General features: G+C 39.7%; 1 protein-coding gene across 1 annotated transcript in view; it reads right to left on the minus strand.

The window, feature by feature from the left end:
• Positions 1–330: 330 nt before the first annotated feature.
• The window catches only part of PCSK1 (proprotein convertase subtilisin/kexin type 1), a 40,970-nt gene continuing 16,497 nt past the window's right edge, over positions 331–24,803 (minus strand). The window contains exons 6-14 of the mRNA XM_023212285.2: positions 23,813–23,901; positions 20,418–20,590; positions 18,824–19,036; positions 16,267–16,367; positions 8,216–8,449; positions 7,152–7,309; positions 5,608–5,741; positions 3,056–3,217; positions 331–1,514 (exon numbers count right to left, since the gene is read on the minus strand). Coding sequence (XP_023068053.1) covers positions 1,149–1,514; positions 3,056–3,217; positions 5,608–5,741; positions 7,152–7,309; positions 8,216–8,449; positions 16,267–16,367; positions 18,824–19,036; positions 20,418–20,590; positions 23,813–23,901 — 1,630 coding nt within the window. The 3' untranslated portion in view covers positions 331–1,148. The remainder of the gene's footprint in view (positions 1,515–3,055; positions 3,218–5,607; positions 5,742–7,151; positions 7,310–8,215; positions 8,450–16,266; positions 16,368–18,823; positions 19,037–20,417; positions 20,591–23,812; positions 23,902–24,803) is intronic.

Consider the following 24,803-nt stretch of genomic DNA (forward strand, 5'->3'; position numbering starts at 1 on the left):
CATTTAAGGTCCATAGCCTGCCAGTTTCTGTCTTCTGATTTGAAACTTAGGAGCAATTTGATGAGAATTTGAACACTATCAGTGTTAGGATTGGAGAAGATCTTTTAGTATCAAGGAATAAACATTCAGTTTCAATGACCTAGGACACCCTGTTCTAATGAACACAGTTGGAAAAAAAACAAGAACAAAAACAAAACTTCTCATGGTTTCTCCCTATTATGAGTATTTTTCTGTTATTACATTAGGTCTCCATATGATGAGTGGTTTCCTGTTATTGTTGAAAAAATTGTGACTAGGAATTTGCCAAGTCCCAAGTGTAAGATTTTTTTCTGGGAAAGTGATATAAATCATTTCTCCCAACATTTATTTTGTGGCTGAGAAAGGAGACAGGTATAGAAAACTTTCAGAAGAAGGAGAAATAGAGGAAAGACCAGGCATGCAGCACGAGTCATAGCCGCCTCTGGGTTCACAGACGCCTCTGGCACCACAGACACGGTGCACCAGGCAAAGAAGAATGTTCCAAAATTGCTCAGACCAGAGCATTCAGATTTCAAGGTCTGTTTCTAGATCTAAATAATCCAGCTTTTGCCCAACATGACCAGATTTTGACTACAGGAATGAGTGACAGTTTAGAATAGAAAGATCTAGGGAATGAGTCTTACAGCGAACTCCTTCATTAGATTTACCAAATACTGTCTTGGCATCAAAATTTGAAGAACCACATGGACAAGACAGGAAACAAGCAACAGAAACAGTTTCTGTCTCCTTCTCCTTCTTTGCAGATTATTTTCAAATTAATTGACATCCCAAGTTTTGCCTTTTCTTTTGAAAATTGAAATGGGCTCTAATGCAGTGTTCTAATGTAGTGTAAGAGCTTTTTGTCAACTGTGACTCCAGAAAGAACAAAACACTTCACTTGTGCAGACAGGAAAGACGTGTTTTGAAATACCTGTGATCAATTCTGGAAGTTGAACTTCCTGCTTGAGCTCATCCCCTTCACATGTACATTTTAGGGAGAAAAAGAAAAGGTACCACAAAGGATATTATAAGCATAAGAATTCATGACAAAACAACCACTTCAGACACAGGCAAAATTTCAGGGTAAGGAAGAAGCATGAATATTTCCAAATTGGGACCACACACTTGTTTTAATTTTCCTCATTCAGAATGTCCACCAGAGCTTGAAGCAGCCGGTCATCTCTGTGCTTGTAAGGTTTAGTGTTATAAAAAACATCAACATAGTCATTATAGAGACTGTCTTCAGAGTCTTTAAGCTGGGAAGGTTTGTTCAGCTTTTCCAGGGCTTCATAGAAGTTTTCATAAGGGATGTTGAGCTTTGCACTTGGGGACTTCTTTGGTGGTTGCTTTGGCGGCGAGTTTTTACTGAAAGCACTTTGTAGGAGTCGCAGCATGGCCTCGGAAGGGGCTCCCTCCTCCAGCTCATCCCTCCGGCCCCCTACGCTGCTGCTGCTAGGGCTTTTGGACACCAGGGTGTTCTCTTGTGTGGGCTGCTCCTGAAACACAGAATGCCATCCACAAAGGGAAGAAGGTTCATTATTTAGGGCCAGGAAAGCTAGGTGCAACCCTAGCACAGGACCACCGCCTGCTGCTTGAGAGACAATGAGGGGAGGGGAGAGAGTTCAAGACTGGGAGCCAGATGAACTTGGGCTTCAACCCTCCTTTGCCTAACATCTGGGGTACCTTTAGCAACCTTTTAAATCTCCCTCCACTTCACTTGTCAGGTGGAATAAGAGTACCTCAATTTGTGGTGGTTTTGAAGACTGGATGAGACAGTATAGGTAAGTACTCAGTACATGTTGGTTTTCTTCACTTGTCAGCCTGATGTCATGGAATCCATTTTGGGAAGCAGAGGATATCAAAATACCTAACAATTCATATAGGAGGCACCCACCAGTTGCGGTAGCATGGGAGTGCCTTCCTGGAGGCACCTGCTTTCAGAACTACCCTTTTAGTCACTGAGTTGTAAGAAGTGGTCAGGGGAGAGACTGAGGTGCTCGGCTGGGGAGCAGGAAGCCTGAGAGCTCAGAGAAGCAACCCTTGGTCAACTGCTGTGGAAGGGTTTCAATATTATAACAACAGAACAGAAGGGTCCTGTTAATGCTCCTTAAGGAATCTCAGAGTGAGAAACACTCTCAAGGTTAACCTGCTTCCCAGACTGTGAAGAAAAGTACTCAGGACACAGGTCCTGAAGGGAAGCTGCTTTGAAGAATATAGATGGGACTAGAATTCAAGCTGAGGCCTTCACAGTTCATGTATAAGTTTCTTGAATAGCTACTTTGTCTCTGTATCTTCAAAACACCCAGCTCAGAGCTGGACCTATTCAGAGCAGGGTGTTCTGAAAATTCTGAAAACCTACCTGTTACACCTGAGGCACTGTGCTAGATGCTGGGATATAGAGACAAAGAAAATGTGGGGTTTTCCCACCAACTGAAAGAAGGAAGCCAGGAGCCACAGCAGGCTGAGACCCAGGAATGTGAACGACTTACTTTAGCTATCCTCAGCAATTTTTTGAGAAAAAGTGTGATCTATCATTCTCCTTGGTGTAGCCAAGAAGTGTCAGTTAATGAATTAATAAAAAGAAGCCTACCTGATTTGGCCATTTGAGCCTTGTTTTTCTTTCTGCAAAATGGATACATGAATGTCTATCCTTCCTAGGTTATAGGGATTATAGGTTAATGAGACAATGTGGAAAATGCTTAAAAACAAAGTGCAATACAGATGTTAGATACAGTGATTGTGCATAAAGACAACTTTTTTTTTTTTCCATTGGATATCTGTCAAAAGTGGGGAAAATTCATTTTAGGAAATTTAATAATTTTGAATTCATTAACTGTGATTTCTAAGTTCTGGATAAAATATCAAATGAAAAAAATACAGTTTTATCCTATGGAAAAAAATAGTTTACCACTGTCACTTCTTTGCCTCCCCATCCATGTTTGACTTATTTCCTGCTTGGAAGTTGGGTGCAGCTTCACTGGCTACATTGTCTGCACCAGTTTAAAAGAGAACATGCCAAGAACAGAGTCAGACAGACCTCCCCCGGATCCACCATCTTCTCCACCCCTCTTCTGTCATTCTGAACCGTGTTGTAGGACGTGTACACACGAGGCTGCTTCATATGCTCTGGCTGAGAAGAGGTCCCATGCAAAATCAGCTTCCAGTTCACAATTCTCCCTTCATTTTGAATTCTTCCAGACTAACAAATAAGCACACCTATATTTAGTATGTGTTTTGGATAATATAAAGCAAACTCATTCAAAATAGCTAAGAAGGGTTTCATTGTAAAAATCTAATTTTAAGATTCTGTGCATTTCATGTGAAAGAAATCATTGGATTCACTCTTGCTATAAAAACTGACAATTTGTAGGTTCAACTATTTAAAAACTGATTGCTTCATAATCAAACATTTAATTTAAAAATCAGAACTCTCTATGTAAATCTTCTTTTCCATATTGGATGTTTTCTTGAAAAGCTGACTGTATCTTCTATAAATATAATTATATTTCCCAATTATCAACTTATAGAAACATTCCACTGGGGAAAAATTCAGCCTCTATGGAGTATTACAAACAACCTCCAGCATTAATAAGCCCTTAAAAATTGTGTGGCACATATGCACCGTGGAATTCTATGCAGCTATAAAAAAGAGTGAGTTCATGTCCTTTGCAGGTACATGGATAAAGCTGGAAACCATCATTCTCAGCAAAACAACACAGGAACAGAAAACCAAACACTGCATGTTTTCACTCATAAGTGGGAGTTGAACAATGAGAACACATGGGCACAGGGAGGGGAACATCACACAACGAGGCCTGTCAGGGGGTGGGGGGCAAAGGGAGGGATAGCATCAGGAGAAATATCTAATGTAGATGACTGGTTAATGGTTGCAGTAAACCACCATGGCACACATATACCTATGTAACAAACCTGCACATTCTGCACATGTATCCCAGAACTTAAAGTGTGTGTGTGTGTGTGTGTGTGTATATATATATACACACACACACATTATATATATAATACACATTTTATATATATATATAAAAGAGGTCTATAAAGTTCAATGACAAAAAATACAATAAATGAAAGAGGTATATAAATACAGTTACAAAAAAATGTATATTTGTGGGAATAGTCATAATTTTCAGAGGTTCAACAATTATAAATAATGTGTTAAAATCTAAAATATCTTTAAAAATCTAGAAGTGTAAGGTCAGATTTTGCAGGCTTGACATGAAATAAATCCCACACTGGTAAATAGATTTTCTTAGTTTTCTGATGGTGAAATTGAACTGAAGAATAGAGGCCAAGTTCAAGAACAGGCCCATATACTAAGAATATATTTTTTTTTTTTTTTGCTCTATGAGAGCAGGACATTTTACAACTTCCATTTCTAAATCAAAATTTTAGCAGTCTTTAGGAGAAAGCTATCCTCAGAGAAAAAATGTAACAAATGACTATAGAATTTGTATTAATTTAGTTGATATCTCCAGGAACTTTAAATAATTTCTTTTCATAAAGTTATCTAGGCTGGGTGTGGTGACTCACGCCTGTAATCCCAGCACTTTGGGAGGCCGAGGCGGGTAAATCACCTGAGGTGAGGAGCTTGAGACCAGCCTAGCCAACATGGTGAAACCCCATCTCTAGTAAAAATACAAAAATTAGCCAAGCATGGTGGTGGGTGCCTGTAATTCCAGCTAGTCAGGAGGCTGAGGCAGGAGAATCACTTGAACCCAACAGGCGGAGGTTGCAGTGAGCTGAGATTGTACCACGGCACTCCAGCCTGGGTGACAGAGCAAGACTCCGTCTCAAAAAAAAAAAAAAAATAACTTATTTAGGCATATAATTCTACACTGCTGATATTTATTACACCTTTGTCTCAGAATAACTCAGAGCCAAAACATTATTCATTTATATTCTCACCTACAGAGAATGTTGGAGAAATGATGCAAAAATAAATAATTAAGCTATATTTGGCTTTTTTCTAACTTTTGCTCTGTCCTTTCATTTTTGTGACTGTGTCCTAAAATTACAGAAGGATGTCAAAGAATGTTAGTAAACAGAATGAAAAAGAAATGAGAAATGCTTTTCGGTTTGTTTCATGACTAAAACTATTTTAAAAAGTCACATTAAATAAGATATCTCTCCAAACATTAAGGTACGTCTAAATAGCTACTGCAGAATAATTGTAACTGTGCCTTTAAGATGTGATCCTGGCAGAATGTCACACCAAAGTTGGTCTGAACATTTAAGCATCTTTGTGAATATGGTTGGTTTTGTTGGCTGAATAGGTCAGATGGCTGGCTGCATGCAGACCTGGGAACCCCTGGCTTTGTCCCACAGTCTGTCACATTGTTTATATAAGTGTTTTTTCCCCTCTTATAGTATGGCTGGTGCCTAATCTTCCTTTTTGAATATTATCTACATAACCAAACTGTCAGGGCTTGAAACATCTACTTTTCCCTTACTTCTACTAAGAAGGGGTATAATTCTTCAGGGCCCTAATTAATGATGAAATCAACCTTAAAAGTGCTTCAAAGTGTTTAAAAGTAAGTTATGTTTTTTCATCCTCTCATTCACACTTACCATATCTGTAATTCGCAAAGTCCAAGTACCCATAGGGTTCTCTCCCCATGTATGAACAGACATGAAGTCCCAATTCTTAAAGCCATTAGGAGATGTATCCCGTTCTCTTTCAGCCAACAGCACAGTGCTAGTTCCTATGAAACAAATACAAGTTTAATGAATGTCCTAATAGTTCTGACAGTAGGATACACTCTAGCATCTGATAACTGAAAATAAAAGCTGAAAAAGATGAGTTCTCCTACTTTTCTTTCAGTATAAGACCAGGATAGAGACACTCACAAGGAAAAAATATGATGTTTTTATTTATAGTACTTTGCACATTGCCTGGCATATATAATAATGAATAATATTATTTGCCTCAATAAATATTGTGGAAAAATAATGCATGAATGAATACGTTGACTAAGGTTTATTTAAATAAGGAAAACTCAGCAAACTACATTTACACATTGAATTAAAGAAGAGAGTCAAAAGTCTAAAAATATTTTAATGAAACTATCATTTCTGAAGTGTGAGAGGAAATCTTGAAAATTTAGTAGGTGCCTGACTCCATAATGATTTAGACATAAAAATTATTAATTATATAATCATTAATAATCATAATTATTTAATTAATATAGTAATTAATTCCTTAAAGATATATTAATTTAACAATCTCTTATATTAAAAGACAAGATTACCTGTAAATTTTCAAGTCCAAGCCCTCTCTAGATCAATTAATAATAGTTTCATGTGGAAGGGTTAAATAACTGTAGGTCTATCAATTTAAAAAGTGTACCACCAATATTTCAGGTTAATTCCAATACATCTAGAAAGCATAACTTCAAAATTAACAGAGCCTATTCCAAACCTCTAGCAGTTAACATTCAGGAGGAAGATGGTAGAGATAGCTCATCTTTCCTCACATACACCCACAGAAACCAAATTTAGTCAGTTGAGTCCTACTAAAACATAAAGAAGTATTGGGACTGCTCCTCCTAGTTAGATTATGGCTTATGGTTCATGAGTCCTTTCCCATCCACTATCTTATCTGAATTAGTGCCCTTGCAGGAAAAAGCAAGCGTCCGTATAGCATATAAAATGGCCTTATTCATGTTACTATGGTAAATTTGTTAATCTTCTGAATCTCCTCTAATGGATCTGAATTCCCAGTTTTCAACGGACTCCTTGTATGTTTTGGATATATCCGTGAGTTTGATTAATTATCAGAGTAACTTTCACTAATTTGTTATCTAAGAGAAAAGTGATAGGTCAGTAAAATGGAAAAGTAAACACAGTTTGAAAATGCATGACTTCAGAAAACTATAATAATTGGCATTATCTGAATGGGCCTCATTCTCTGCTTATCAAAGGATCAGTGGGAATGGGCAGGGCAGAGGGAGATCTAACACCAAGAAAAAGGAAAAAATAAGCATTTTTTTAAGACCTGAAAATATCTATTAGGAGACTTTGTTCTAAGAACAAACAAAAGCAATCAGTTATTTGAATTATTCAACTTACACTTAAAAATTTAAATGGCTTAGAACATTTTTCTTTTAATTTACCAGCAGCAGAAGTAAGTGTGACTTGAAGGTCTCCTCTTCGGGAATATTCAATTGTTGCTTCAAATTGCACATGCTCCAGGGACTTGATGGCATTTTCTTGTCCTTCACAAGCTTTTGTTGGAATTTCAATGATAACTTCTCCATTAGCTTTCAGGGCTCTAAATACATTAAAGAATGAGCATTGAATAAAGTATATCCAAACTTCCTTGCATTTTATGCATATCTGTACACGTCAATCTTGACTAGATCAACTAAGCTTTTTGTCACTCCCTGTGATGTGTAGAACCCAATTCAGAATTAGGTATACATGAATTTAATGCAAAGAAAATGGTAAGGGACACTAATACTTAAATACAATGCTATTTGCTGTGGAGTCAAATTCAGGCAGATTTATTGTAGACCCGTCAAAGAGACCCACTTAAGAAAAAAATTTTATCTAGAAGGCTTTCTGAAGTATGCCCCAAGTCTCCCATCCTTGGATGTTTTGTGTGAGTGGGTCTTCAGTATTATTTTTATTGCCTTGATAGAAATTACAAAACACTCATAGCAGAAATTTCTTCTGTGACAAGATGTGGTGTGCAAGAGGGAGTCTATGTAAGTGTATGACAAAGAATCCTTCATGGAAGAAAACCCATGAATCACACAGTACTGTGGCATGAAGCAAGGTGATTTTGCAAGCAGATTTTGGGTAAAACTGGTTGGCAAGTACTGCATTTCATCAACCCTAAGATGCATTTTAAAAAATAGTTAAACATTGAATTTAGAATGAATCTTAAAGCTGATGGTTGGTTGATCACAGTTTAATTGACAATGAAACAATGATGCATCTTAGACTGGGTGCTGTGTGGTAGGTGGACTACAAGGGGAAAATGCAAATGTGTTAACATGGTTTCTAGAGCTTTGGTCTCAGTGAATCCCCATGGAGACCTACAGAGAACACTAGAAAACTCCACCTCCATCTACTTCAGAAGGGTGGGTACAAGAAAAAATAGGCAGAATGGCAAACACAGTAATGAAATTGTGCCACGAGCACACATGTGTTTAAAATTCCAGGAGATATTTACCTGGGCTCAAAGTCGTTGTCCTTTACAACACACTCTTTCTTCTCAGGCACACTCCTCCAAGTCGTGGGATCAGCTAAATCCACCAGAGCTTTGGCATTTAGCAAGCCAAATCCAAATCGACTATTCACCATCAAGCCTGCTCCATTCTTTTTCCATCCAGGGTTATTGGCCAGCGGGTCATACTCAGAGGTCCAGACAACCAGGTGCTGCATATCTCGCCAGGTGAGATTTGGGCTGGAGGGGAAGTGACCCAAAGTGTCTTTCAGAGAGAAATGAAGTTTCCTTGCAAAAGCAAGTGCTAACAATAAGCATCTCCATTCAGGGATTATGAAGTGCATTTTGCTATTGTAGTTCTATTATTCTAGGGTCTATTACTGTTTATACATCTTTTCATTCAGAATTCAAAATACAGTGCTGAAAACTTCTCCCTGTAACATGTAAGTTATGACTTCTCTCCATAGCATATAAGCTTTTACTATGAGTAAAATTCAGTCCTCAGCAATATAGAAGTATAAAACTTTGTCCTTAATTTCTAATTACTTCCATTTAACTGAGCAAACATTTTATAATGGTAACACTTTCTTTACCCCCTCCAGCCTCATTCTGTCCATTAAAAGCCTTAGCACTTTCAGCATTATGAACCCACAGATGAGGCCTTGACTTCCTTCTTAGGAAGAGTGAGATGTTAAAGACACAGACTGGCTACCTGCTGTAAACATGTATTGCCTTTTTCTTATCAAAAGTGTCAAGAAACTCTTAGCTATTTGTGCTCACTCTTGCAAGGCACTGTGCTAATACTGTGGGGATATTCAAGGATGGGGTTCTTGTCTTTAAGAAGTTTACAATCCAGTAAAAATAATTAAGTCTTTTTATAATTCTATCTGGTGAGTGCTATATCCATGGCTTAATGTGTTGCGGGAGTATAGAGTAGAAAGAACTTCCATGGAATAGAAGGATGTAGGAAAACTATGTGGGGGAGAAATATTTGAGGTGGACTTTGACAGCGGGTAGAGTGTTGAGAAGTGGAGATAGAGAAGAAGTCCACTAGAGCAAAGGCACCAAAATGGGACAGTACAGGTGTGGCCAGATGACAGCCTGGTTTACTGGGGCAGGGGAGAGGCAGTGAGGAGTACCGAGCCAGAGCGATGAGAACCTTGCATGCCAGAAAGGGATTTTATACTTTATCCTTTGGGCAATGGGAATCAGGGAGAATTTTTGAGCAAGGAAATAGTAAAATCATAAGTCTTAGTAAGATTAATTTAGAACACTCTAAAGATAAATCAGAGATATAAGGGATTGTAGGATCTATTATACTATGAGGAGGCCTTCGTTGATCAACATATTTAAAATTTCCACTCTCCTACATGCTCCCAAGCTCTCTTATTCTGCTATATGTGCATGTTCTCCTTCCATTGCAGTTATAGGCTTCTAACATGTGGGAAACTCATTTGTACTGTGTTTTATTAATGTCTGTCTCCCTGGTTCTAATTTAACCATGAGAAGTGGTGAGATCTTTATCTATCTTGTTCTCTGATGTGTAACACCCAGAAGAATGCTGGGCACAGGGTATATGCTAAGAAGATATGGTTGGTTCAGAGACCGAACATGCCTAAGTGCTAACTAGCCCCAAATATAATTTTAAAACATATTGCTCCCAGTCATCAGTCAGATTCTGAAACTTTTCCTTGACTTTGAGACCTGTATTGTTCCCTGAAGCCAATCAAGCATTATGTAATAAGTAGATGCCCCAGTTTTTACTCCTCAAGGTTCCTGTCTCAGCACTTGGTTGGAGAACAATCATCAGGGGAGTCTGGCTCACTTTGCTGCCTTCTCCCCAGAGCCCATCATGTACTGGCTCAGTAATCCCCTGTGACAAGAAAGAGGCAGTGGACATTCCTAAACACTGAAGAGTCTGGCTGCTAGTTAAAAACTGTGTGTGATTTTTTGGGCCTGACCATAGGTGATTTCAAAGGTTTTACCTGGCATGACACACGGGGAAGCTGCCCTCCCCACGTAGACACAGTGCACAGCTGGTGGCTCACAGCCTCTGAGAGGAGTTCCCCTGAAGGCTGCAGGCCCCCTGGCCCCTCATGTTCTTTCCATATTGATATTCCTAGCTGGTGAGAGTCTTTCTAGGTCCCTCGGTCAGGCCTCCTCGTGGATAGAGGAGGGGAAACATCCAGACACTTTCTTCACTCGGACTCAGTGCCTGGTGCTTCTCCACTCCCGTACTCTCTTGGTCTCTCTCTGGCTCACATCTCAGAGGCCATAAAATTGCCAGAGTCTTTTGTTCAGGACTCCCTCAACAGTGAGATGACCCTCATGTCCGTGCTGAGCCACTCAACCAGTATGCCAGGAACAGGGCGAGTCAGCGTTTTCTCCGGTTTCAGACTCTTGCTTATATCATAGCAGTAAGTGACTAAAGGCTCAATGCTTTCGTTTTTGGCTTGTTGCATTAATAGGCTACTCCATACCTGACAGCTCAGCTCAACTGAGCTGAGCTCCCGACAAACATACCACTTTACCCCAGAGAGTGACTGACAGAGGCCTTGGAAGGATACCAGTTTTAAGGATCCTCAGTGAGTCCCAGAATGCTTCCCTTATAATCATCTGGTACACTTGTAAATAGAATAGGGCATTTTATTGAAATGCTTGCTTCCTTCCAGTCTTTTTTTTTTTTTCTTTTATTTTTTATTTTTTTGAGACGGAGTCTTGCTCTGTCACCCAGGCTGGAGTGCAGTGGCCGGATGTCAGCTCACTGCAAGCTCTGCCTCCCGGGTTCACGCCATTCTCCTGCCTCAGCCTCCCAAGTAGCTGGGACTACAGGTGCCCGCCACCTCGCCCGGCTAGTTTTTTGTATTTTTTTTTTTAGTAGAGACGGGGTTTCACCGTATTAACCAGGATGGTCTCCATCTCCTGACCTCGGCCGCCCGTCTCGGCCTCCCAAAGTGCTGGGATTACAGGCTTGAGCCCTTCCAGTCTTTTAAAAGGAGTTTTAAACCTCTTATCAAGGCAGTCAATGGGAAACACACCAGTTTTCCATTTGGATCATCAGTGTGTGCAGGTGCATGTGTGGAGGCAGGAAGGAGGAAGCATATTGAGGAGGCTAAAGACAAGGTGCTGATAATCATGATTATCACATATAGCACACACGTCCTAGATTTCTGTAGCTGAGCATTTATTCTATATGTAGTTGCAGGTTTTATTGTTTTAAAATTTTCCTTTATCTAGTCTTTGCAAAATATTAAGGAGCTTCATTGTCATGCAATTAGAAAAACCTATTTTTCTAACAAAGTTATTCTTCATTCGTGTGCTTGTATTTCGTGAATGGAAAGGAGCTGCTAACAACAGTGCATCTCATTCCTGACAGCCTTCCCTTGTTAATTTGTGCTCAATGACATCCACAATAATTAAATTTTTAAACACTGCATTGAGTTGCTAATCAAAGATATGTTTACAGAAAATAAGGGTATGGAATTAAACACTGAATTAAGCATTCCTTCTCATTAGAAGAGATGTAGATAATGCAATTTGGAGACAAAATTCCAGAGTGAAAAGTCTTAAGAGCTATCTGGTTCAATCTCTAATCATACCTAAATTAACCCAGATCTAAAAAATTTTCTAACTTGGACTTTCTAACATTTCACAACCCACTAAGTCAAGAATTTTTTGTTGTGATTTTTTTCCAAAGGTTTCACGTAGCATTGAAAGTCCATTTCTCTTTCTCCAGGCTTTAATAAAACCAGAAGTTTGGCTCATTTGTTCATTTAATATTTCCAAAGGTGTGAAGGGATTCAATGGTTCACTTCAGAATTTTCCTCACCTATTAAAAATTATTCAGGTTCTTTTGATTTCTCCTCAAGAGGCTGAGGCTATTTTCTACAAGCTTTCTTAGGTATACTCACTACATAATAATAACAGTGCCACAAACATTTACACAAATAATTCCTTTCTTTCTTAGTATATTTATCTTCAAGATACACTTACTAACTACCCTAATGGATTTCTACACAAACACAGGTAGATGAGGTTGTAGGAAAACATAGTGGTAAAAGTAACTCTTTATAGCATTTGTTTCTCAACTTGGCTAAGGTATTACTAGCATTAAAAAGTGCCTGGGAGATTTGTTAAAAAAGGAATTCCTAGGTTGCATACCAGAAACTTCTAGGCAGATACAAGGTCTGAATAGTTGCCAGCAAAAGGACCTGGGAACCTGCATGTTGAATAAACTCCCCAGGCAGTGATTCTGTGTGCTGGCGCTTGAGAAACATTGCTTTGGGAAGGAAAGTATTTCTTTGTGCATATTTCAGCCAGCAACCATTCCTTCTCCTTTCCTTTTCTCCTCCAATTCCCCAGCACTCTGGCTATATAACATTGAACACAGCATATTGAGTAGTCTGCTTGTGACAGAAAACTTATGAGAAACTCATAAATGCGTGTTCATTTATCAGCCTCAATCTTCCGAACCCTCCTTTATTTGAGGGGATGATAGGCTGCCATTCAACATTGCCTTTCCCTCCCAGGGCTGTGGGAGGCTACAAGGTGTGGTTGCTGATAGCACAAGTTTTGCAATCAGAGAGACTTGAGTTTGAATTTCTTTGTGGGATCTTGGTTATATATCTCAACCTCTCTAAACCTTATTTTTTTCCATTTATAGGTGAAATTAGTAATTTCTATGTCATAAGAATGTTGTAAGCGTTATAATTAATACTGTATACAAAGAGGCCAGCTGTGTCTGGTCTATAGTAAGAACCTAATTAATATTGGATGCCATTATTTTTGATAAGTTTAGGCAAGGGCTTTTCAGTCTCCGTAGTTGTTCCTATGGGATGGCACATGATTAAATGCTTTTCTCATTCTTGAGTGCCTTGGGATAAAGCTTGGTCACATGTCTAGAAATTCTGGCATTCAGCTTTGGTATAGACAATTGAATAGAGTTCAAAAAAATGTTCAATTGAGAACAGAAATCTTAATAATCTCTATGTACCTTGGCAGTAAGGATATAAATGTTAAGATAGATCAGTCATATCTATCTTACTGATGAATCAAAATGAAGGGAATTAAATTCTTATGATATGCACCTGGGAGATCATAGACTCTTAATATCTTTAAATCATGAACACTGAGGATCTGGTGAAACCTATAAGCCATTCCCCAGAAATATGGCATATACACATTTATAAGCAATTCTGCATTTAGTTGCAAAGAGATTCATGGACCCCTTGGAACCCATCTGAGTGTTTCACAGAAATGAAACCCCTGCTTTAGAGACTATCCATCAGAGACTGAGATTAATGAGGCTATATCATTCCTAGATCATTTTCTCCTATATAGAAAAAAGAAGGATCAAATTAGCCAGGCATGGTGGAACATGCCTGTAAACCCAGCTACTTGGGAGGCTGAGGCATGAGAATTTCTTGAACCTGAGGGGTGGAGGTTGCAGTGAGCCGAGATCATGCCACTGCACTACAGCCTGGGTGATGGAGTGAGACTCTGTCTCCAAAAGAAAAAGAAAGGGAAGGATTATTTTCTGTATAGGATCATTTTGTACTATACAGAAAAAGAAGACTTGAGGTTTTAGAAACCAAGGATTGCACTTTTATAACTTCAGCTCTTACATTAAATTGACATTACATCTGTTCAGCAGATGGATATTTCTACTATATTGGTCACTATACAAGGATGGGCCAGGCATGGCTAATTATATTTACATACATCTCACAGGTGTTGTATAGAGGAAAAAGGCTCTAGGCGTAAAATTTTAAGATTGCTTTCTTTTAACAGCTCCCAGGGATTGTAGTCTGTATTTTGAAATCTTAAATATAATAAGTCTGTTGCATAGGATCCTATAATCCACAGGACCCTATTTTCTTCCAGTCCAGACCCCTCATCACTGACCCCAACAATTCACGTTGGATTACCTATACAGGCTGACATTTTCAATCTCAATTCTGAGAATCTTAGGAAGAGAAGAAGTTTGTAAAAAACGATCTGGTTTGACCCCTTCATTTTATAGATGGAAAGACTGAACCCCACAAGTAAATTAACTTGCCTAAGGCCACATAGCTAGTGGTAGAGCTAGAACTTGAAGCCAGGTATTCCTTGCAATTTTCACTGCTTGGACAATTATTTCTCCAAGTTAATTTGGATCTGCTGATTCCAATCTCAGCTTGTGTTAATAGTTTTTGGCTTTTTTCCATCTACTTCCTATTATAAGTGAACTTAGATTCTGAACATAGCTTTCCTGGAAAGCCCAATATCTATTTCTAATTGAGCACCTGAATGTACTTCTTCCCTTACCAAACATCTTGCCAGCCCCTCCAGGTAGGTGGACTCTTGGTAAGAGCCTTGCTGGACTTCTCTTGCTTAGCCACTGTGGCCATCTCATAGCCGAAATACCCAGGAGTATACCCCATCTCCATAGGAAGCCCCAGGGATCCGAGAGATAAACGGACTCTCCAGGACAAAGACTCAACAACCTCGGGGCCTTGCCAGTCGTGGCAAAGGCCAAGATGTTCCTCCCTTCTGTTATTGCGAACTGAGTCTACTGAACATGACGTAAGGACACTGCTTTGTTCTCTCTCTAGAGAATATGTAATTTATTCTAGGATAATCTCCTTATTAGGAAGGATAATAGTAATTTATAAGTTTAATCACTTCTTCTAACATGCAACCATAGCACCTGACTTGACATTTCAAGATTCACTGTCACCACACATCAGAAAGCAGGAATGAGGACACATAAAAAGCTGTGATGTGCAGTGTGAGACAGTTCAATTTTTTCCTTTGTGTTAAGTATTGGACTATTGGGTAATTATGAGAAAAAAAAAGTTAAATCTTTTTTTAACATCATACACTAAAATAAATTCCAGAGGGATTTAGAATTTAAATATGGTAAAGAAACCATAATAAAAGATATATAAATAAATGTTTATCTAATTTGGGGTTGTGAAACTTTTTCTGAGCATAAAAGCAAAGGAAAAAGCCTTGAAGAAACAGACTGACAAGCACAACTACATATTAACTACATTTCATTAAAAATTACACAGAAACAAATTAAAAGGTAAATGTCAAACTTATAAAGCATCTAACTTTTGTGAACAAAGGCCATAAAACAAAACTAAGGCCATAAAGAAGCAACCCCAGAAGACAAAGAGCTGAAGGGTATGAAATATTGAGCTTCATTAGTAATTAAATACAAGCATATTAAAATGAGATACTGTTTTCACCTATCAAAATAGCAAATATTTTAAAAGATAATAAAAGTAGTTTTAACAAGGGTTTTGGAAACTGACACTTTCACACATATATTCCTGGAGGGAATATAAAATGGTACAGTCTTTCAAGGCAGCATCTTGTCAATATGTATCAAAATCATTAAAACATGCTTGCCCTTTGACCCAGAAATTCCAATTCTGAGTGTTTATCCTGAGGAAATTATCAAAGATGACAACTAATATTTACTGACAGTGGTGTTTAAGCATGATTAGATGACTTTAACAAAATTTACATTTATACAATGGAACACTATGAAAACATAAAAATCCTGCCTTTAAATCTCATGTCGCCTGATGTGGTTATATCAGCTCCAGGACTAGGCTTATATATTCAAAGAAAGGAGTTTTTTAAACTTGTTCCTAATACTGCCCACTGGAAACTATTTAAACAAAACCCTGCTGGAAGAGAGTAAACAAAAGGCATTGCAGCTGAGTGGGAAGAAGATTTGAGGGACAGCATAAGTTTTAAAGGTCAAAGAATATTGACTTAGACAGGAGAAAGTACATTGAATATATTGTAGAATGGGTTTTAAAAACAGATTACAAGATAATGTCTATATTAAGATCCCAATTTTGTAAGATGTGTGTGTGTTAAATCTACATTGAGATGTTAATTATGGTTAGTGACCTCAAAGTGGCAGGAAAGAGCTTGTCTTTTTTGCAGTATTCCAAAATTTCTTCTGTAACCATGTATTCAGAAAAAAAAAAAAAGTGTTATTAAAAAGAAGGAGAATCAACGTTTGTAAAGGTGATTAGAAGCGTTCCAGGCCTTACTTTGCTTCCAGGGCCAAAGCGAAGATGCCAGCAGCCAGAGGTGCAGAGGCAGAGGTGCCCGTGTGCGTCTCCGTGCAGTCATTGTGCAGGTCAGCGCTCGTCTGGATGACGTCAGGAAGGAGAGAAAGGCAGGGAGAACACGTGAGGAGTGTGAGCCTGTCTTGGGGGTTAACTGTACCAAAGGCTGCATCTGCTATGACCAGGAAACTCAGCTGATTCGATTGCCTACTTTCTCCTCTATACCACAGGCGGATGTTTGCCATCTGCTGATATTTCAGTTCACTCTCCTCTATATGCAACTCCTCTATAATTCTGGCAGCAAGATGCCTTTTCTGGGGATGAAGTACTCCCACTATGAATATTTTCTTTTCTGAGATTCCCAAACGAAATGCTGTCTATAAAAAACAAAGTTTCAAAAATCACTGTGAATCATGCTGGCCCATTAATCATCAGGTCCATTGTGTTTGGTCTGGCATATTTAGAAATTCTGTCTCATACAAAATTCCCTTTTGCCTTCAGATTGACGTTTGGCTGCCTCTTCAGCACAGGGATATAAAGCCATCCTGGTCTTAGCCATTTGAACTACTTGCACAAAAAAATGCTTAGTATGTAGTTTGCACTCACTGTTGAACTAGATTTGATACCTGTGAATTGGTGTCCACATTTGCACTTTGAGGAAAATGGTGGGTCCTTAAAATGAAAAGTGTGCTGGACTTAGTTCTGGGTTCAAATTCTCTAACTGCTACTTAATAGATTTGTCCTTGGGCAAGTCATTTGGCTCCCCATTTGTAAAATGTGATTTATATTTTCTGACTCATATGCTGAGACTTAACCGAGATGTTCTCTGTGAAAATAGTCTTACATAATTTTCTTGTAAGTAAGGAATTACCCCAGCTAACTTTAGGGTAATGAAGAGATTGCTGAGATGAAGGGAAGAGACTAAAAAGACTTCCTGTCTGCCATAAGGACCACGGCGCTGCTGGTTGGGCCAAGGGATTACTAACAAGACACCCACCCAGGCTCCAGCACTGAAGTTCTAGCTCGATATTTCGATGTGTGGGAGGGAGGTGTAAAAAAATAATTTGTTCTATTATCACCTCCATTGGCTTCCTGCTTGGAGTTGCTGAGTTTCTCAAGTTATGATGGCTCCGCTCCTCAGAGGGCTGCGGAAGCAAGGTTGCCCTTTTTACCTGTTGACGCAAGCAAGCCCCCAGAGATGACTATGCTGAGGAAAAGGTTTGCGTAAGAAAAAGGTTATGTTACTGAGGCTGTCTCAAATAGAATCCACCAGCTGTCTCTCCTAAGGCTGGCTTTCTTACGGAGGGAGTTTTACCAAGATAGAAAATCTTTCTTCTGCTTCAGTGCAGGGTACTCTAGATAAGGAACAGTCTATGAAATGGTGATTCTGAAATGCCTAACAGGCTGTTTTCTAAAGGCAGCTCTGGATACCCGGGGAAATGACAACAGCCAGGGACTCTGAAGACAAGTGGGGCAGATGTCTGATATGCCCCTTTCAAAACCTATAAGATATGCCTGCCATCAAAACCCCTGGGTAGAATGTCACTATCTATTACTTGAGTAGCTGAAGAGATGCGCATGAGAAGCAGGCCCACACTTCTAAGTTGAGACCACAGCTTTACTGTCTAAACTAGGTTGCAGAAGTGATTCTGTATGAAGAAGATATTCACGCTGACAATTTTGTTGAGATGCCATTAATAGGAATCTTGCATGCATTCTGAGGTCATTATTATAGGGTTCACCCACCCTCTAATTAGATCATGACCTGCTATTTCATTGAGATAGGATCTATACACTTTAGCTAGTTGGTGCTTTCTGTGTCAGGAGTTAAATTGGGGGCTTCACGTTATTAAATTAAAAGTGCCTCCCTTTGTTCTCAAAGCCCCTAAATGCCCCTCCATCATCATGCCCTTGAAGGGAAATCCAATAATTGCCCTTGGCCATCTGACTCATGGAAGCAAAGGCACAGGCAAGCGTGGGCTGGAGGAGCTCTCTGAGCATACAACCTCCCTGAGCTGCTTACCCAGATGCTGAGCAGTTCACCTCAGGGGACACTGAAACTGCTATTTTCCTGTGGGTCATCCATTCTTAGGAGACATAGGTGGTGTAGACTCTCTATTTTTATCATCTGCTACAGGCCAAGTCAGACTATATGCCTGCTATTAAAGGATCAGCAAGTACAAGGGTGATAAGGCCCCTACAACCATGAAATCTCCTTTAAGACTGTTTCCAGGGAGGCATCAGACAAGCAGAAAAGACATTTGGAGTCTCGGCTGTGTGTAATGACAGGTTTGGTGGCTTCTCAAGGCTGGGTTTAAAAATGACAGAGGGGAAGATCATCTTGGCAGAAGTGTCATTATCCCTGGAGAGAAAACTTTCTGATGGATGCCAGCCTTTCAAGCGAGTAAGTGTGAGTCTCCCCAACTGAGATATCAAGCTTAAGCGAATCAATCATACCAAAGGTCAGTTAAGGGAATCATTTTGCATGCATGCCACGCTCTCCTACCTAAGCAGAGAGAATTAGACAAAAGCAACATACGATTCTCTGGTCGGTGTAATCCCCGCTGCTGTAAGAGGTGGCCAGTGTGGAGGAGCACTTCTCAGCGTACCAGGGGGATAGGCCTTGCTGGGAGGCACTGCTGATGGAGATGGTGTAGACGCTGTCTGTGTAGCCATCACAGTCACAATTGTCTCCCTGACGCCCCCCGTTTCCCGAAGCCCAGACGAAGATGGACCCCTTCCCCTGTCTCCCCTAAAGGAAAAGTCAGAATGCATATCATCTGTTATCATCTATTGGGGTCACTGTTATATCCCAATAAAACCCTCAACAACTACGTGTGTGAAATTCTCAGAGGCAGCCTTTTGGGATCTATTTTCAATTCCAGATCTTTTGGCTTCAGTGTTGGGAATCTCACAAGGCTGTATATTATAAGCCACTGGACCCTGGCCCTGCCAGTCTCTGGGCCCTCCTGGGGTAGGGCTGAGCACATGCTTTTCATTCTTATGCAGATTCATAATCTAGGGTTTTGCACTTGCTCATATTTTTCCACCCTTCTCTTGGTTTATGTCACTGCACTTGAATCTTTGAACTTCCTCTCTTTCTTTCTGCTTCAATCTTCTGGCTGACTGATAGAATGACAAAATTAGGAATTATTCAGATCTGCCTTGCAGCTGCATTAAAAGGGACTCTTCAATTGAATGGAACTCGTCAAAGCCGCCCTTTCTATGATTTTTCAATTTGTGCTCTCCAGAGTTTCTACTTTTGTTTCATCTTGTGGAGCACAAGGCTTTAGAATCTGTGCAAGAATACAGTAAACCCAAGTGACAGAGCAACCCAACCAAGGCACGGGTATTCAACAGGCACGTGCAGAGCAGAAGGCAGCACGTTTCTATATTTGAAAAGCATTTCCAGAGCACTTGGAAGAAGTCTGGGTATTTTTTTTTACTAGCGTAAAAACCCAAAAGCAGCAGGAAAATGAGTAAGGAGAAAGAAATGTCCAGAAGTACTTTTAAAATAAATATGCTAAAAGTAATACATTTCCATTCAACCTCAGACCCAAATAGGGAAAACTCATTTTACTTATTTATTTTTATTTTTGAGGAAGGGTCTCACTCTGTCACCCAGGCTGGAGTGCAGTGGTGCAATCTCAGCTCACTGCAACCTCCGCCTTCTGGGGTTCAAGCAATTCTTGTGTCTCATCCTCCCAAGTAGCTGGCACTATAAGCATCTAAGTTGAGACTATGGTTTTACTGTCTAAACTAGGTTGCAGAAGAGTGCAACCTAGTTACACCTGGCTAATCTTTGTGTTTTTAGTAGAGGTGGGGTTTCTCCATGTTGGCCAGGCTGGTCTCAAATGCCTGGCCTCAAGTGATCTGCCTCCCTTCGCCTCCCAAACTGCTGGGATTATAGGCGTGAGTGACCGTGCCTGGCCACAAACAGGGAAAACTGTCTTAAGCCTTAACTCTCATCCCTCTGAAGAATGATTTGGCTCTCTAACTGCATTTAAAATTGTAAAGGACTTTGTTAAGATATCTACAACAATGTTTTTCCATGTAACGTAAGTGTTCTTTCCTTCTCCCCATATCCAGATGGTCAGGTTTCATTTCATATGGGTCTATGTTAAGCGTCCTACCTGTTTGACACCATATTCAAAAGCCTTCTGGGCTAGCCGGCCAGGCCCCTCCACAGTTTTCCCATCATCATTAGGGCCCCAGCTTGCACTATAAATATCCACGTGTCCAGGATTGAATCCAATTGAACTGGCCTCAATAGCATCCGTCACAATGCCATCCAGCATTCTTATGCCTGAGAAACAAAATAAACAAACACACACAAAGGTTGATGGCAGTATGTACATGGACAAAAGCCCAATACTCTTACTATTTGTATTTTTAAAGGACTTTAAGAGTCAAGAACCAGGTAACTACTAGATGTCCCCAGTTTCTGTAACCCAGCTACTGACACCACAGAAGGAAGGAACACGTCGCTGCCCCCATAAGCTTTTTTGTCGCACTTTGGAGATAATACTATGCACTGGTTAGGCAGCTGTGATTTTTTTTTGGGGGGGGGGAGTCCCACTCAAGGTTCTATTGCCAGCGATACCTCTGGGCATTCAGTCTGAAGTGGAGCAGCATCCTTGGATGAGAGGAAGTGGCAGTGATTGTTGACAATTACAAAATGTTTGCCCTCCCTCCCACCCCAACTAAATGACAGGCCAGCTTTTAGAAAGACCCTCCAAGCAGCCCTCCCATGATGCACCTGCTCATGGCTGTCCCACAAATGGCTGTGGCCCAGTCTGTGCCACACAAGGACTCTGAACAGGAAACATGTAGCTTCAAAAGATCTAGCCACAACAGGCAACTAACAAATAGGGAAAGAAGCACTTTTGTTTGTAAGCCCTGATTAAAAATAACCCAGAGGCCATCCTTTCATATATTTGCTAAGAAACATTTTCAAGGAACATGCTTCCTTTTCTTCTAAATAATCTCAAGGATGAAATCATTGCCATGGATTTCACTCCCGAGGGGGAATCATTTTTCATCAGGACAACGTAGGTGCGGTAGCTCTTCGTGCTTTCCAACAAGCTGTCACCAGTCATCAGACTTATGAATTCAACAGCCAGGAAGGCAAAAGCAATCTGGACAGATTACAGGCAGCTACCTGGTTATTTCTGGCTTCAGGCTCATAATGCAATAAAGTGCACAGCCTTAGATTTTCACACTTGTTTACTATGGAGCAAAGGTAAAATGATAAGTAATTGATATGATCAGTGAAAGTTGTATTTGTGAAAAAGAATTTGCTTAAAAATGCATTTAGAGCCAGGCGCAGTGGCTCATGCCTGTAATCTCGACACTTTGGGAGGCCGAGGTGGGTGGATCACTTGGGGCCAGGAGTTCAAGACCAGCCTGGCCAACATGGAGAAACCCCATCTTTACTAAAAATACAAGAATTAACCAGGCATGGTGGTGCACACCTATAATCCCAGCTACTCAGGAAGCTAAGGCACAAGAAATGCTTGAACCCGGGAGGCAGAGGTTGCAGTGAGCTAAGATTGCACCACTGCACTCCAGCCTGGGCAATAGAGCCAGACTCTGTCTCAAAAAAAAAAAAAAAAAAAAAAAAAAAAAAAAAATGCATGTAGGAAAAAAAGTCCCAGCTCTGCTTCTTACTAGCTGGGGACTCTTGGGCAAGCCACTTAACCCTCTGTGCCTCAGTTTCTTCAACTATAAAATAGGGATGATAAAAATAGCTCATGTACATTCATGATAGTCTCTGTGCAGCCACCAAACCACAGGCTTTACATGTATAAACTCATCTAAACCTTGCAACCACCACTTGAGGTGAGTGCTGTAATTCTCCTCACTTTATAAATGGAGAGATTCGGGCCAGGGAGGGATAGTGACTTGCTCAAGGCCACACAGCTTGAAATTGGGGAGCCAGAATTTGAACCCTACAAATCTAGCTCCTAAATCTGTTAACCACCAGGATGCACTGCCTATAATATGTTGTAGAGTAATTCACTGACATACAATAGGTGCCTAATAAATGAAGATTATTGGTAAAACATGCATTTGGGGCCAGACCATCAAAGAATGGAGTAATGGAAAACATCAGTAGGCTTGGAATCTTGTGTTTCAGTTCTACACTGCCACAAACTAGCTTTCATTACCTTGAGAAGCTTGCTTCTGATTCTTTCTCTACCAAATGAAGGGATCAGGTGATTCTTTCACAAACAATAGCTGTTTAGTTCATTATGACTTAAAGAGTGAATTTTTTTACTAGCTGATTACATAATTTGTGCTTCTCCCTTCATTTTAAAAAAAAATTAACAGAACACTTTGAAGATGTTAGTATCAGAGGAATCAGGAATGACACTTAAAATTCTAAGAGTGCCCTGTATTCATGAAAGATGCATTACATGTCAGGATGTATATTTATTTGATTTCTAAAAAGGAATACATAACCAAATGCAAGGTATACTCATGTAGAGTTTATCGGGTTTTATTGTAATTGACATGTTCTACAATAGATTCTTTTAGTTTTTGAAAACCGAACTAAACTTGAAGCTTATAACATAATCTGAAAGCCTGAGGTAGGGATAGCATAAAGAGGAGACACAATTTTTATCTTTTCTGTTGGCCCCTGCAGATCCACTTTCCACTCTTCTCCATTAGAACATGGACTGCATCAGTGGGCTCTCTCTTTCCATTGGGTTCAGCCAACTGAAGACACCAGCAAGAGGGTGGGAATCAAGAGGAGAATGAGGTGCCTATACCCCTGGATCCCCTTTGCCTAGAAGTAGCTCTGTTGTTGTACTCAAGGCCTATCCAGCGGCTCTCTCCTGTGACCACAGCTTTTCCTCTCTATTTTCTACAGGCTTCTCCTTCCCTTTGCTTCTTAAGGCTAAAGGTGGTAACATCTGCCTACCACTTCTTAGCCCCTTCTTGGTTTTCTCTAATTCTTGTAAATAGTTTCTTTATTAAAATGTCCACAGTTGCCCTAATGCAACTTACCATGTGTTTCCCCATAAGGACATTGATGAAAACAATTAGAGATTCTACATCCTTGCTATAAAAAATAAAATTTGGCTACTTAATATAATAAGTATATATTTTTTAAAACTTTGAAGCTGTTCTTTTCTATAAAGTGAAGAACTTCTACAGAATTGAGAGGCAGGAAAAGTCTTTGCCTAAATTTACCTCCTCCTTCTGTTTCCTCAGCAAGCACTCAATAACAAACCATTCTAAATCAGAACATAGAGAAAATTAGATTTCGTTCAAATGCTATTCAGCATTTCCACATTTTTTTTCCTGCAAAGATGTATAGGCTATATTCAACTATCCATTTTCTAGGAATCCATATCTATTGACTTGCTTGCAAATCATATTCGGGTCCTGTAGCAACTTTTGCATGGGGCTAATTTCTTCCTCCAGTTGTTAAAAAGAAAAGCTCCCCTCCCCCATTCACAATGGGTGGCATAAGCTTCACATTAAAGTGCCAAACTATAGGGACAATCCTCTGTTTTACCTCCAACTTTGGAATTGTATGCAACTCCAACCCCGCATTTGTGATTATTTGCTTGCATGGCAATTTCTCCTGCACATCTGGTCCCATGTCTGAGGATTGAAAAATAAGAATTATAAAACATACAGAAGAACAAACATTTGTTTTGCATATGAATGAATTAATGGGGCATAGATATATTAACTTTTTGTCAGCCTTGTTACTGCTTTTGTTTTTGTTTTAGATTACTATGAGATAAAACTTATGTTCAAATGAAGGGCACAAGTACTAGAGCCAAAGTATGTGATTTCAAATTCTGGCTTCTGCCATTCACTAAGGGTGTGACCTTGGGTAAGTTACTTGTCCTCAAAGACTTGGTCACATAACAAATGATACGTAAAGCACTTAGAACAGTGGATGGCAGATAGTAAGAACCCAGTAAGTGTTAACTATTGATACAATTGTAAGAACTCTGACATTCAGAAAACAATTTCAAAGAAGTGACTTCTGCTTTGTACTTTTTGGTAGCAAAGCGGCTCCTCACTTTTCTCCCTAGTGACTGCCTTGGATTAGATTATCCCTGATCAGCCTTAGTAGGATATGATAAAACGAGTCCCCATTAAGACCTTCTCCTCTCCTCTAAATATACGCACACTAAAATATCTGAAGATTATCTGGTACCAAGAGGAGCTTGAGATATTTGCAAGACATTATCAGCTAATTGGAAAGCCAAGATGCTCCTGAAATCCTAACTGCGGCCAGAAGCCTGAACATGATTGGTTTTGCAGTTAAGCAAAGAGAGTAATTTATGATTTCAGAGTATTTGGAAGAAAAATGCATCTTCAAAACACCAAATTCCACCATTAAAGCATCAGTTCTGAAATTCTGAGGATGATAATTGTCTTTTCCCACCACCGTCCTGACTCAGGAGGGTCAGTATGCCAAAAGCACATTAATGTGAATTCATTTATTTCATGATTTTGTTCTGTTGTGGAAACAACCTGTAACAGTGTGA

This window comes from Piliocolobus tephrosceles, chromosome 4 (assembly GCF_002776525.5).
Source record: "Piliocolobus tephrosceles isolate RC106 chromosome 4, ASM277652v3, whole genome shotgun sequence".
Lineage (NCBI taxonomy): Eukaryota > Metazoa > Chordata > Mammalia > Primates > Cercopithecidae > Piliocolobus > Piliocolobus tephrosceles.